Source organism: Notothenia rossii (genome assembly GCF_949606895.1).
Source record: "Notothenia rossii genome assembly, chromosome: 4".
Classification (NCBI taxonomy): Eukaryota; Metazoa; Chordata; class Actinopteri; order Perciformes; family Nototheniidae; genus Notothenia; species Notothenia rossii.
Window position 1 is genome coordinate 74,687,476 of NC_136902.1, and position 15,723 is coordinate 74,703,198.

A 15,723-nucleotide genomic window follows, 5' to 3' on the forward strand; every position below is an offset into this window, starting at 1 on the left:
TAATCATCTGGTTTCATTGTCTCGTGTTCTACATTTGTTTCATGTCCTGTCTGTTTTACAGACTTGTAAAACTGTTTGTACAGCACTTTGTTCAACTCTGTTGTTTTTAAATGTGCTATAGCAATAAAATGGATTGGATTGGATAAAACATGTACAGTATATTGGCCATTTAAGGTCATGCCTGGTTTTTCAGGGGAAGTTCTGCTGTGATGGCTTTAGATTAGGGTATTTGGGCATCCATCCAAACAGCATGACTTTGTCAATGATGATTATTTGAAGAAAAGTTACATATAAAATTAGGGGTGCACCGAATGGGAAATTCTTGGCCGAAACCGATACCGAAAATAGGAAACAGTTGGCCGAAAACCGAATGCCGAAAGGCCGAAAATGATTAATAGAAATATATATAATGTATACATTTTTTACCAATGTTGTTCAGCTGCCTGATTATGGAAAAAGACATTATGTCAAAACTTAACTTAAATAATAATCACTATGGGTCCATAAAACATTTATTCAGCACTTTTGAATGCATACAGTACATTAATTCCAAGTCAAGTCCATTTTATTTTCTCTGTAGGATAACTACAACAAAGTGCATTCAGAACAAAGCCAAGGTGCTTTAAAACTGCATAAACATCTAGGCCAGTAGGCCTACAACAAAATAGTGTAAATAAAGACTGTAACAGCCAGGCCTTCAACAACAACAAATGCACCTATAAGTGCATGCATACAAATGTGCAAACTGGATAAATCCACATGAATGTAACTATTTACAAATGAAATTACAATTGAATTTCAAGAATCTGTAAATAAGGCTGTCTGTCCTCATAAGCAAAGTAGTAAACATTGTATAAAGATACATAAAGTGAAAACTGGATACAAAATCCACAATCAATTACAAATTAAATTACAATTTCAAGAATCTGCAAATAAGGTGGTCTGTCCTCATGAGCAATGTAAACGACATTGTATCATTTAGATACCGAAAGTACAATATATTGAACACTGTGCTGCTGTCATTTCCCCCTAATGATAACCTGAGATGGTGAATTATAACTCACAATGAAAATTGTTCAGGAAAGTGGGTATAGAGTAGACATGTAGAACTAGATAAGCTTATGATAAGCCAGCCTTGTCTACTTATGAAGGAAAAGTGGGAGGTTATTTTTAATGAACAGTAGCTTCTCTGCTTTATCCTCCATTGTCTGTTCCTCTTCTCATCAAGCACATGAGAGGCAGCGCTGAACAGTCTCTCGCTGTCAGTGCTTGTGATTTGATCTTACTCCGCATATTTGTCCGGGTGTTTTGATTTCAAGTGGTGGAGTAATCCCGAAGTGGTGAAAGTCTTTGCAGTTACACCCCCTCGAGAAATGTCAGCTGAACACGTTTTACAAATCGCAATCCGCGCCTTTTTCTCTGATATTTTTAAATATCTCCAAGCGGCAGACATGTTGGCTGTGAGCCAGCCGCGAGCATGGTCGCGCGCCGTGCTTGTCGCCGCGTTTTGATTACGTCATCACAACAACACGTTAGCTTACCAACGTAACCCTGTTCTCTGACATTCGGTGATATTTTTTCGGTGCTAAAACCCTTTCGGCCGAAAGCCGAAAGAGCCTTTTTAACCATTTTCGGCCGATAATTTTCGGCGGCCGAATATTCGGTGCATCCCTATATAAAATACAGAATAAAAGAAATACATCTTGTCAGCGCTGGGCATGGGCATGCTCTCTCTCTAATAGCAAAGTGACGTATGGTAGAAGGAGGGAAGCGTCTGAAAAACGTTATAAACCAGTGAGAACACACAGTCAAGTTTGCCCACTTGGCGACAGTTGATGATGGAGATGTCTCTTATTGGTCTGATACTGTCTATAGGTTTATGTGAGCTGAAGTCAGTTCTTGTTCTGAATAGTTTTGGGGATGGTGTGAAACAAGCGGCTGGGCTTACAGGGGATAGGACTGCTGCTGTGCTTAGCACTAATGCTTCATCTGTGACATGTAAGCTACAAGGTACCACTCGTCAACCTGCATTCTCTATGGACAGTGACTATGTCATTGGGGGTGTTTTCTCAATACACTCCAACATGCACACTGTGAAGCATAACTACACCACCATGCCCGAGCCACTAAGCTGCGCAGGGAGGTTAGTACAGGGAGATTGTGGCTAGACTGTGGGCATATACAGTATATTGATGTGTATATTGGGAATTTGTGTTGCAATGTACTGTGTTGTATGTACAAACCTTTAAAATAATGATCATTTATAAATCTTTTAGTTTTTTACATAATGTGGATTTATTTTTTCTATTTCATAAAAGTTAATAGTTTAACTGATGTATACATACTTAACCATTTGTTGAATGGAGAAATGTTAAACTTATGATTTATTGGACCATTGAATCAATTCAGCAAAGTTTTTGTGAATATTGGATATATATCTAATCATGTGTTTCGGTTTTTGACGGATGACATTCCCATAAAGCCTACAGAGATGCTATTCATTATTATCCAGACCATATATTTGAATTGCAGTAATCTTGTAGTCTATCACGTATTATTTTTAAATCTCAAAGTTTTAACAGTACAAAAACACTGATGTCTGTGTGCAGCATCAACTCCCGTGGACTGCGCTTCTCACGTGCAATGGTCTTCGCAATCGAGCAGATTAACAACAGCACGGAGCTGCTTCCGGGGATCAAGCTTGGTTATGAGATCTATGACTCATGTGACTCTGTGTCCGTGGCGGTGCATGTTGCTTTTCAGCTTTCTGGGGGATTGGACCCAGTGTTTAACACCGGCGACAAATGCTCAGAGTCTGGTATGGTGATGGCCGTTGTTGGTGCGTCTGCGTCCACGTCTTCCATCAGTATGTCGCGCATCATTGGGCCCTTCAACATACCTCAAGTAAATATTAAGAATTTACTGAGTCCATTACTTGTTTTGCCTCTGTCCTGTTAAATAACTGTTGTTTTCTTTAGGTGAGCCACTTTGCCACGTGTGCATGCCTGTCTGATAAGCAGCAGTACCCAAGTTTCTTCAGAACAATCCCGAGTGATCAATTCCAGGCTGACGCGCTGGCCAAGCTGGTAAAACACTTTGGCTGGACTTGGATAGGTGCTGTCCGGTCGGATTCTGACTATGGCAACAATGGCATGGCATCTTTCCTGCATGCAGCACGTAAAGAGGGGATCTGTGTGGAATACTCAGAGTCTTTCTATCGGACCCACCCACGTAGCCGGATCCAGAGAGTAGCTGACGTTATCCGCAGGTTTCTATATCACTAATTCTCCTTTTTTTTCACTGTGCTGAAACTGACCCTCAGCAGAGAAAACCAAAACAAGTTCTAAAAGTGATGGAACATGTTTTTATTACAACAGGAAATGTGCCAATATATCTGTTTCTCATCTCTCATGTTTTGTTTTTCTTCATACATACAGTATGACTTGTATTGTTATAAAATACAATTATAATCATATATTATAATTATTGTTTTTATATGTCATTGAACGTCCCTCCAGGTCAACGGCTAAGGTTGTTCTGGCATTTACTTCCATCGAAGATATGAGAATTCTGCTGGAGGAGCTGTCACGCAAACCTTCTCCACCTCGCCAGTGGATAGGTAGTGAGGCCTGGGTAACCGACCCAGACATACTGAGGTTCAGCTTCTGTGCTGGAGCCATCGGATTTGGCATTGAAAAATCTGTCATCCCAGGTCTGAGGGACTTCCTGCTGGATCTCTCTCCCTCTAAAGTGTCTGACTCCCCATTGCTTACCATGTTCTGGGAGGAAGCATTCAACTGCAGGCTGGTAAAAAGTGAGAAAGTTGTGCCAATTTTAAACATATATGACACTCACGGTAGTGTCTTGATTGTGTTCGTTCTTTTAATTTTCCATCAAAGTGAAGCTCCCTGAATTGATCAGCCTGTTAAAGACCTATCCCCAGATTTGGACTGAAAGGGAAATCTAATATTTGTAATGAAATACATGAGGCGGACATAAGGTGCATCTCAGTGAATGATCTTACAATGTGATGTTCGGGTCATGTGTATTAACAATGCTGTCTAATATATTGTAGACAACATACATGTACATTATTCTACTTGGGCTATTATGCAGTGATTCCAGACTTTTTATTTGTTTTGTTGAAAGCTATTTATTCCTCAATGCACAACAATTTAGGGAAAGTCTCCTTTCAAAAATGGTCATAAAATAAATGCTGAAAAAAATAGTGGCTGACTCCCCATTGCTTACCATGTTCTGGGAGGAAGCATTCAACTGCAGGCTGGTAGAAAGTGAGAAAGTTGTGCCAATTTTAAACATTCATGACAGTAGTGTCTTGATTGTGTTCCCCAAAATGATCAGCCTCTTAAAGACAAAACCCTGTTTGCTAATCCTGCTTATCTAAAACATATAGTGGAGAGTTAAAATATATGTAAAATAAAACACATAAGATGTGGAATATATTTGTTGACAGCTTTTCATTAATTGTAAAATAAAGAAGATGAACTGTAAACAGGAATGTAGTAAATGTATGCTTTATGAGAAGTAATATATACACAGTATATGTACATACATAATGTAGATGAGTTAAAGAGTAAGTAAAATAATTTAAATATAATGTGACAGTATCAAAGTCCAGACTTCAAGAGTTCAGCGGTCTTATTGCGAGTTGAATCAAGCTGTGTAGGCCTGTTAGTGTGTTACCGTCTACCAGACAGCAGAGGGCAGACAGTTTATTTCTAGTGTGATAAGGGTCTCTGGTGATCCTGGACTGCTGGTTCTAGTGTCCATCATGCATCATTATAACAGGAAAGTCAGTATTAAATACAAGGAATACTTGTTTTGCCTAATTCAATTGTAAATATTTGTCTGATGACTAATTTGTGTAAATGTGAGCTGCTGACATTTGAAAATAAATAAAAAACGTAAAAAACAGATAGACACGTCGGCTTGCGTGACATTTGATGTAAAGTAAGCATGTTATAAGAATAAATCTCAACACTCGAGACGTTTATTTTTGCAATGCTTGTTTGGCAGGTTAAATAACACAATACAAACATAATAATTAATGAATGTAATTGTCATTGCTGAAAACACCTCCCTCTGTCTCTGTGTTTGTAGGTGAAGCCACGGACAGGAGTGTGTGTGATGGAACTGAAGATATGAAGATGCTCCAGAGCTCATACACTGACACATCTCAACTTCGAGTCACTAACATGGTGTACAAGGCTGTCTATGCAATAGCGCATGCCATTCATAACGCAGTGTGTCAGCAAACAGATTATACTACACAGTGTGATAAGTTCACTAAGCTAGAGGTCAAAGAGGTCAGTAAAAATAATGTTTTGAACTCCCCAATGTTTTTTTCATCTGCACGTCTCTTTTATACATTTGAATGCTCATTTTATTATAAATAATCTCTTTATCCCCTTCACTGTCTTCCTTTACTTCATCCCTAGGTTCTTAATCAGCTGAAAAAAGTAAATTTTTCCCAAAATGGTTATGATGTGTCATTTGATGCCAACGGGGATCCTGTGGCCAAATATGAGCTGGTAAACTGGCAAAGAAATGAGAGTGGCAGCATTGAGTTGGTGACTGTGGGGCAATACGATTCAGCACTGCCGGTGGGCCAGGAGTTCCTTATCAACAGGAACCTCACCTGGGTGGAGGGTGGCACACAGGTGAGGGGCCCCAAAGCAATAGTTTAACATGCTACATTTTCATATCATCTCAAAGGGTAGGCCTATAGTGTCTTTAATTTTTATAAAGAGTTTAAGGTCTCTGAAATTGTTTATTCTGACAATAAATATTATGAGGGTACCTCATACAAATTCCAATGTTACAAATAATGAGAGAGTATTTTTTGTTTTGAAATTTCTTGAAATCTACTTTTTTATCGGGTGGAGAGAAAAGTGACACAATTAAATGTGTTGTATAAAATACTTTTATCTAGATAAGATAATCACTTTCGGACTGCTGAAACTTACTGTAGCTTTACCTGATTATGTTTACACAAAAACTGGATTGTATCGCCTTGGCAGTGCGGTTGACAATACAAAAATGTAAAAGACACAAAGAAAAACATTGTGAAGAAAAAAACATGTGAGTTAATTTGTATGTGATAGGTGCCTGTGTCAGTGTGCACTGACAGCTGTCCTTCAGGAACTCGTAAAGTGCTTCAGAAAGGAAAACCCATCTGCTGTTATGACTGTACACCGTGTCCCGAGGGAGAGATTAGCAATGCTACAGGTATTTGTTTTTCTAATGTATGTCTACAACATAAAATATAAATTCCAACTGCTTTAAGCTCTTTTCTTTTTTCAGATTCCTTTGATTGTTTCCCTTGCCCCAAGGAATTCTGGCCTAATTCAGAGAGAGATACGTGTCTTCCCAAACCTGTAGAGTTTCTTTCCTTCAACGAGCCCCTTGGAATCGTCTTGGCTGCTTTTTCAATCGGTGGTGCCTGTCTCACCATTATAACAGCGGCTGTGTTCTATCGTCACAGGAGCTCACCAATTGTCAGGGCCAACAACTCTGAGCTGAGTTTCTTGCTGCTCTTCTCCCTGTCTCTATGTTTCTTATGTTCATTAACGTTCATTGGAGCACCCTCGGAGTGGTCCTGCATGCTGCGCCACACAGCGTTTGGGATCACATTCGTCCTCTGCATGTCTTGTGTTCTTGGAAAAACTATTGTAGTTCTGACGGCCTTCAGAGCTACACTACCAGGTAGTAATTTGCTGAAATGGTTTGGGCCTTCACAGCAAAGACTGACTGTAGTGTCTTTCACGTTTATTCAAGTTTTGATATGTACTATTTGGTTAGTTCTTAGTCCCCCCTTTCCAATGAAAAACCTCACGACATACAAGGAGAGAATCATCCTGGAGTGCGCATTAGGATCAGCTTTGGGGTTCTGGGCTGTACTTGGGTATATAGGCTTACTGGCTGTCTTTTGCTTTGTGTTAGCTGTCCTAGCTCGGAAACTACCTAATAACTTTAATGAAGCCAAGCTTATCACATTCAGCATGTTGATATTCTGTGCAGTCTGGATCACATTTATCCCAGCATATGTCAGCTCTCCTGGAAAATTTACTGTGGCTGTGGAAATATTTGCCATTCTGGCCTCCAGTTTTGGACTAATTACGTGTATATTCGCTCCAAAATGTTTTCTTATTTTATTTAAGCCAGAGAAAAACACCAAGAAACATTTAATGAGTAGGTGTTTGTAAAAACTGTAGATGGCTTTATAAAGCCTACAGTATATACTGTGCACATTCAAATATGCTTTCCTTGTTGATTTAAATATTCATATTGGAATTTATTTAATGCTCAATATTTTACTAATTGTAATGTCATTTTGTGAATTTACTAATAATACCCTATTTTACAATACATTTTGACCAGCTACTGACAAAATAAGATAAAGTGAATAAATTAGTCAACATTCAGACCTTGTGTGGTACTTGATAAACATTTCCAAAAAAATATTAAATACTGCATAATTGTAAGAAAACCTGGCTGAATTGCTATAACATTATTGCCAAAGAGGAAAATACAACATCCCATAGTCCACAAATCCTTCAACTAATTCTTAAAATGTTTTTTGAATATTCACATATATATATAATATATACACATAAGCATACGCACCATTATAAAATGCACATTAGCTTTACAATATGATGTAGCTACCAGTGAGTGTTGGGTCTGGGTTTGTTTGGTCTAAAATAAATCTGATATTTCTGAATCATCTGAGTCTTAAAAGGCAACAATTCAAATAAAATGCAATTGTTCAAATGGAATTTCATTAACTACATTTTCTATCATCCTTTAACGTATATTCTCAAAAGTAACCTGGAATTGTTCCAGTCTTAGTAATAGACACTTAAAAACCTTCATTACCAAATATAAAAACAACGCACATGCCTTGTGTGCTACCGTCGACAGACTAACCAACCCCCCAGTGTCAGTAGCCTCTGAATTTCTACCAGGGCATGCAATGATTTTGCCTCCTTCTTCACTGACAAAATTCAGAAAATCAGATAAGCAGTCAGCGCCTCTGCATCAGGTACAGCACATGTGTTGTCCCTATGTCCACCTAGTATCAATTCAAACACCATGACACAATTCCATCGGATTAATGATAAAAACCACAAGGACATTATTCAACTTCTGAAATCCTCATCCTGCTGCCTTGATATTATTCCAAAAGGATTTTTCAAAGATGTTTATCGTTGCATGGCCTCAGATCTACTTCATATAGTAAACAAATCTCTTCACTCAGGTATTTTTCCACAAGCCCTGAAAACTGCAGTCATTAAACTGCTCTTAAAAAAGAATAATCTAGATGCTTCAGTAATGAACAAGTACAGGCCCATATCAAACCTGCCATTTCTAGGTAAAATCATTGAAAAAGTTGTTTTTCAACAGTTGAGTAACTTCTTGCATTTAAATAACTGTTTTGATGTGTTCCAGTCAGGCTTTCGTCCAAACCACAGCACTGAGACTGCTCTTGTAAAGGTCTTCAATGACATCCACTTAAACAAAGACAGTGGCAGAACTTCAGTGTTAGTATTATTAGATCTCAGTGCTGCGTTTGAAACTGTTGATGTCACACTCATGAAAGCTTTAGCGCAAGTTCAATAAGGAAGACCTAACAATGAGTCACTTACACGTCACACAATTGCTCTCTCCCCCCTCATTAAATGCGTGGGCGTCACCCCTCAGCAGCCAATTGCTGCACACGTTAAATTCATTAAAATGCCTGCTCTTCCTTCCTGTCAGTTGTCATTTCAGGTGAACACATGCAACCCTCCTCCACCCCTCTCGCCTCCCATCTCCTCCAGGACAAAGCTAAACCTTCCTCCTTGAGACCGGTCCCACCTACTTATCACCACCACCAGTGTCTAGACCCCGGGGATTTTCCTACCCCGTGGTAGTACTACAATACTCCTCCTCGTGAGAAAACTGTAAAGAAACATTAGCTCAAGATGTCCAACTCGGACAATTCGGATCACAAACCTTCTCTGGAAGTCTTCGATCCCGGTTCAGCTCCCTTCAGCGGATTATCAACAGAGGCAGACTTCCTCATCGCCCGGCTCCTGCAGCAGGGCTTTCCCACAGCCCCAGGCTCTCTCAGCTCCGAGAGCTCTCGGACCAGGTCTCCAGCATAGCTCCCCAGTCCGGGTCCAGTCAGCTCCCCAGAGAGAGTAGGGCGAGGACGCGGCCGCAGCCACGGAGGTAAAAAGGGCAGGAAGTCGAGCCCTCCAGGATCCCGTCCGCCTCCAAAATCCACCCCTTCCCAGGCTCGCCAGGCCGGGAGTGTCTCTAACACACCCCTCATGGAGAGTAGCGTGGCTGGCTCCCTGCAATCCCTGGCTAGCTCCATGAGAGCTATCGATGCTTGCCTCCAGGCCCTGGAAGACTCCGTCACAGGAGCTTCAACTTCCGTTGCACTCAGAGCAGCGCTTTCTGCCTCAGTCCCGCCGGGGTTGCCGGGTCAGGGTGTCCCACGCATTCCAGCAGTAGCTCCCCCTTATTCTCTGGCTTCGGCCCTCCCAGCCCCCCCTTCAGGTAGGCCTTTCATTTCCCAAGCCGCCAACATCTCCTCACGGCTTAGGTCGAAAATTCTTGAAGGGAAGGACGTCAATCTGCTCAGCCTTATTCTGCCCTCCCCGGAGTGCGATAAAGCCATCGCCACAGGAGGAAATATCACCGCCGTCTTTAAGGCCGCAGAACCCAGGCTTATCAGAGATATCAGTTTAGGGCAATTTATGGTCGCTTTCGGCATCTTCCGTGATGTTCTCTGCTCCGTCTACCCTGAGAGAAGAGTCCACCAGCGCTCCACCTAGCACATAGCAATATCCGCCTGGATTGGTCAGTGATGGACACTGAGCTGCTCGTGATGGCCACCGGCGGCGAATCTGCTATCTCATGCAACGGCTGCGGAGCGCAGGGCCACATCGCTCCCCTCTGCCCCTCAGTGCCTTTCTCCACGCCCAGAGCCTCCCACATGCAGTATGCTGGGAACGATAGACCAAGCCGTCAGGTGCAGACTAGACACGAAGATAGGATTTGTTCTAGTTTTAACAAAAATGTTTGCACTCACCCTTACTGTACATTTCTTCATATCTGCAGTTCCTGCAGGGATGCACACCCGAAGTCCGTTTGCCCCAGGCGCAGCCGCAGCCTCACAGTAGCTCTGTGCCAGAAACCTCGTGGTGGAAAAACATTCTGAAATATCACCCCTCCACTCCCATTAACATCCCTCAGCTAACAGCTGCGCTTTCTACTCACCCAGATTCCGTGTTTGTTGACTATCTCCTGTCAGGGCTCTCCCAAGGCTTCAGGGTAGGGGTCCTCTCATCTCCCACAGTGACTTTCTTAGCAAAAAACGTACAGTCAGCCGCTAAAGAACCCAACATAGTTTCCCAGCTCATCGACAAAGAACTTCTCAAGGGATATATGATCGGTCCTTTTAGCTCCTCCCCCTTCTCAGTGTTCCGTTCAAATCCCATCGGAATAGCCACACATAAATACTCTGGAAAAAAAGGCTGATTTTCGATCTGTCCGCTCCCCGCTCCGGCCCATTCTGCAGCGTCAATAGTATCATCCCTTCAGATCAGTTTTCCCTTCACTATGCCTCAGTGGATAATGCAATAAAGATGATCAAGTTCACAGGGCACGGAGTTTGGCTCTCCAAAGCGGACATTACCGATGCCTTCAAAATCATCCCCATTCATCCGTCTCAGTGGAATTTGTTCGGTATTAAGTGGGAGTACAAACTCTATTTTGCCGTTCGCCTGACCTTCGGGTGCAGAAGCAGCCCCTGCATTTTCAATTCCTTTTCGGAAGCGCTCTGCTGGATCCTGCTGAACATCGTCAGAATCCCCTCCGTCCTTCACCTACTGGACGACTTCCTCCTCATAGATCCGCCACAGGACAGCTCAGGGATCTCACTGGCCAAGCTTAAACATTGCTTTCAGGAGTTAGGTGTCCCTCTCTCCAAAGAGAAAACATTAGGTCCCGACACACGCTTAGAGTTCTTAGGCATCATCCTCGACTCCATAGACATGAAGGCATCTCTCCCCTCCGACAAATTGCAGCGCATCCGGGACATCACCAAGTCATACTGCGAGCAACAAGTTATCACAAAACAACAGTTGCTCTCCCTTCTCGGACACCTCAACTTCACCATGCGCGTCATCCCCCAGGGGCGCTCGTTCATCTCCCGCCTCCCGGATGCAGCATCGGCGGTCGACAACCTCCATGACTGCCGTTGCATGCCACGTATGGGGTCACCTGTGGTTCCGTAAACGCATCTCGGTGCTGTGCGACAACCATTCAGTGGTCGGAAACATTAACAAGGCGCGCTCCCATTGCAGTGACATTATGCAATTCATGAGAAGCATCACGCGGTCCTCCATAATCCACAACTTCTTAATCACAGCTCGCCACATTCCCGGTCACCTCAATGTTGTTGCTGACTCCCTCTCTCGCTTCAATTTCCAGACGTTCCGGAACCTCTGCCCGGAAGCCAGCTCGCAACCAGTAGGAATCCCTCCACTTCATCTCCTCTCTCTGCACTAAACGAGTGTCCCCTAGCTCGGCACCTGGAGTCTGCTAGATTCTTCATGAGAAAGGGCTTAGCCACTTCCACCCTCAAATCCTATGATTTTGCATGGAGAACGTTTGCCTTTTTCTGCTGCTCAGTAGGTGTCTCACTCAAACCTGTCCTCATCTCCACCGTGTGCGCCTTCATGTGCTAGTGCACCACTGACCGAAACCTCGAACCCCAGTATATCCGGAGCCTCTTAGCAGGCATTCAATTTAATATTCGCTGCTCCGATCCTAGCTTTCCCAGCCTATTTTCAAACCCAACAGTTAAACTCATTCTAAAAGGGTTGTACAAGACGTCCCCCCCCTGCTGCAGACCCGAGGCTCCCTATCATGCTCCCCGTTCTGCGCCTCATGCTGTCCACACTTAGGAAAGGATTATTCTCCCACTATATCGACACGCTGCTCAATGCCGTATTTCTATTAGCCTTCTACGCATTCCTCCGACCTGGGGAATTCACCACAGCTTCCCTCACGTTCGACGCCAGTCAAGATGTTTGCCTCTCCGACCTAGTTTTCAACACCAGCCACTTTAGTCTCAGCCTCAAACACTCCAAATGCGGAGGAGCCTGCTCCGTTATCACAGCTCGTATCGATTCCCCGTTCTGCCCTTTCAATTCTATGATTAAATTCCTGCGCTGCAGACCCTCCACCAATCCGTCCTCACCACTTTTTCTTATTAAAGGAAATGCTCCCTTAACGCAGCGTCTTTTCAATTTCTACTTCAAGCAAGTTCTCATTAAATCCGGCATATCCCCTATATCATACTCGGGACATTCCTTCAGGCTCTGCTGCTAATCAAGGTCTCTCTACCTCATCCCTACAACAACTAGAACGGTGGTCCTCCTCCGCCTTCACAACCTACATTCGCCCGGACATCAGCGCCGTACTGGCTTCCCAAAGATCTCTCAGACCCTAACTACGGTATTTATGCATATAACTGGTGGTGGTTCATAACACGTTTACAAGTATACATGTTTCATTATGGTATCGGATTTCAAACTGCATTCCTGTCCTAGTCCGCGGGCCCCGCCCACAGGGAATAATGTCTCGTCTCACGTTGCATCTACATGTCATGGGCTATATTCTCCTGCACGCAGGTATCTAATCCCAGGCCCGTGCTCAAATGTGCCTGTGTAAAAATGTATAACCTGCGACGTCAGGTTGTGGACTGTGTGTCCCCGTAGACCTCGGTCTGTGTTCAAATGTGCTGTGTAAAAATGTATACCCTGCGACGTCAGGTCGTAAAAAGAAGAGAGGAAAAGAAAGAGAGAGGGAATAGAAAGAAGAGAGAGTAAAAGAGAGAAAAAGAGAAAGAAGAAGGGACCGTGTGTCCCCGTAGACTTCGGTCTTGTGGACTGCGGGTCCCCGTGGACTTCGGTCTCGTGGACTTTGGGCCACCGTAAACTTCGGTTTCGTGGACTTTGGGCCACCGTAAACTTCGGTTTCTGTTAAAAAACAAGATCCCTGCTTCGGCAGGACGTTCGACCTTCGTGGCGGCGTAGTCAAGCCCTGCTAGCCAGACAGGCGGCCCTCAGGTCGTTTTCAGATAAGACCGGCACTGATTTCGGCCGTCAGAGTCTCAGCATGACCCGTAAGCTCCGGCAGTGATTCCGGCCTCCTGCCGCATACATGTGTTAATCTATTATTTCCTCCCCAGATCACCACAGTAACCCTACAAGGTAAGAAACCAGTTCATCTCAGTTCATCTCAGTATTCTATACTTCACTGGTTTTGGGGATTTTCATCGGAATGGTTCTTTCCCTCCTGAATTATTATCCTGCAAACCGGGGCCTAATCGCCAAACACCATTCCATTCTCCTGTTGTATTATCATGGCAATCATTTCATTTATATGACGTGTAACAATAAATATGTATTCCATACATCAAGTCTCTCCGGTTTGAAATGAAAGCTTTAGCGCAATTTCAACAAGGAAGACCTAACAATGAGTCACTTACACGTCACTCTATTGCTCTCTCCCCCCTCATTAAATGTGTGGGCGTCACCCCTAAGCAGCCAATTGCTGCACACGTTAAATTCCTTAAAATGCCTGCTCTTCCTTCCTGTCAGTTGTCATTTCAGGTGACCACACGCAACCCTCCTCCACCCCTCTCGCCTCCCATCTTCTCCAGGACAAAGCTAACCTTCCTCCTTCAGACTGGTCCCACCTACTTATCACCACCACCAGTGTCTAGACCCCGGGGATTTTCATCGGACCAGTTCTTTCCCTCCTGAATGATTATCCTGTAAACCGGGGCCTAATCGCCAAAGACCATTCCATTCTCCTGTTGTATTATCATGGCAATCATTTCGTTTATATGACGTGTAACAATAAATATGTATTCCATACATCAAGTCTCTCCGGTTTGAACTAGATTTATGTCACGGTTTTAGTGTTGTCTGTCTGGTTATGGGTTTTGTAAGTCTGTTCATTCTGTGTTTTGTCTTCCTCCTTGTGTTTTGTCTAGTCCTCCTCCCTGTCGTTAGTTTCCCTGGTGTGTCTGATTGTCTCATTGTGTTCACCTGTTGTCCTTGTGTTTCTCCCTACCCTGCCCAGCTGTGTCTTGTCCTGTGATTACTCTTCTGTGTATTTAGTCTAGTCTTCCCCTGTGTTCTATGTCGGTTCATTATTTCCCCTCCATGTTATTCCATGGTCTGTGTTCCTTGTGCTGCTCGTTTGTTTTTGGATATTTTGGATACTGCCTTTTTTGCCACAGCTTTTATTATTTAATAAAGCTCGCTTTTCGTTAATACTAGTGATGGCGAGATGAAGCCTTATGAAGCTTTGAAGCTTTCCAGCCAATTGGTTCGCAAAAGGGTTCATCTCATGAGGCTTCATCATGGGCTTCATTTGAACCCAAACCCCTGTTGGTCAAAGTGTGTAAACAGACAGATTGGACATCTCAACAGTGTGCTCTATCTCATACCGAGTTCCCAATGAGTAAAGCCTTAGAATAACTCTAAACAACGAACATTAAATCATATGTTCATGTTAACAATATTGTTTTTATTCCAGTTGATTGTGATTGAAAAGCTTAAGGAGGCTGGTAAACATTGCAAAGAGGGATTTGTATTCCTTACTAATATTCATAAACTTAACCATGTTGTAGCCTAAGAAAGGCTAAACCATATCAAAGAATACATATATTAACTACATTATCTAATTTAGCTGTAGCATTTATAAACAACAAAAAAGACGTATTGACGAGACTTTGAACCAGGGACCTACGGTCGTGAGTCAACTGCTTTCCAGCAGAGCCACAGCACACACGCTGAATCTCCCTCAAAACACTGTGACATATTTATTCCTGTATTTATTCATTCATGTTTTTATTCCTACATGTATTTATGCTTGTATCTATTTATACTTATGACATGTTCCAACCTCTATATAAGTGAGGCTCTGAGCTCTTTTAATTCCATCGTGTCACCGGGCCCGGGTACAGGAGGGGTAATATCGTTCTTATTATACATCCATGGGTAGTATTATGAGCGTTGTGGTTCAACGGTTCAACCGATCTGAATCGCTTCCTGAAGCAGTCACGTGGTATCGACAGGCAGCGAGGCTTCGTTTGTCATCGATGACGTCACTGGCCCAAAACGATACAAGCCTCGATACATGCTTCACAAAAAGCTTTGGGGATAACTCGACACATGCTCCGAAGCCTCTGCGCAATACGTAACATCACTAGTTAATACTGCTTTTGGGTCCTACATTTTTCGCACGCATCCTGACAGAATGAACCGACCAACAATGGACCCAGCAGATTTTTATTTTGATTTGGACTTGATCTCCCTAGAGTACACTCTTCAGTGTCATTATGCTGAATGGAGTAGAACCTTGGCTAAAAGGGACAAAGAGGCTGTCCTCAAAAAGGCACAAATGGAGGTGGACAACGTGCCATGGTTGAGAAGCTCATTGCCTGAGTTTCTCAAAGTTTTTTCTCGTGGCCCTGAGTGCCAGTCTCCATTCTCTGACCCTCTCTTGGGATCCCGCCTGGCGTTTGGAGGTCCAGGCCTCCAAAAGACCTCTAAAAGACGCAAGGTCAGGAAGCCAGCTCGTACTCAGGTACCGGTCCTAGCAGCCATGGTTCCGGCTCCAGTGCCG

At 43.2% G+C, this 15,723-nt stretch overlaps 1 protein-coding gene across 1 annotated transcript; it reads left to right on the top strand.

The window, feature by feature from the left end:
• The first annotated feature begins 509 nt into the window (after window positions 1–509).
• LOC307037483 (extracellular calcium-sensing receptor-like) lies at window positions 510–14,167 on the top strand. The gene is made up of 8 exons (XM_079678372.1): window positions 510–2,143; window positions 2,610–2,904; window positions 2,979–3,268; window positions 3,519–3,814; window positions 5,122–5,327; window positions 5,460–5,681; window positions 6,126–6,249; window positions 6,325–14,167. The coding sequence occupies exons 1-8, from the start codon at window positions 1,836–1,838 to the stop codon at window positions 7,224–7,226; spliced, it is 2,643 nt and encodes an 880-aa protein (XP_079534498.1). The 5' UTR covers window positions 510–1,835; the 3' UTR covers window positions 7,227–14,167.
• Window positions 14,168–15,723: the final 1,556 nt, after the last annotated feature.

Bases quoted from the DNA above. Each gene is read 5' to 3' on its own strand.
- LOC307037483 (XM_079678372.1), top strand. From the start codon at position 1,836: ATGATGGAGATGTCTCTTATTGGTCTGATACTGTCTATAGGTTTATGT. The intron at 2,905-2,978 runs GTAAATATTAAG...TGTTTTCTTTAG, and splicing joins GGCCCTTCAACATACCTCAA to GTGAGCCACTTTGCCACGTG. The intron at 5,682-6,125 runs GTGAGGGGCCCC...TGTATGTGATAG, and splicing joins GGGTGGAGGGTGGCACACAG to GTGCCTGTGTCAGTGTGCAC.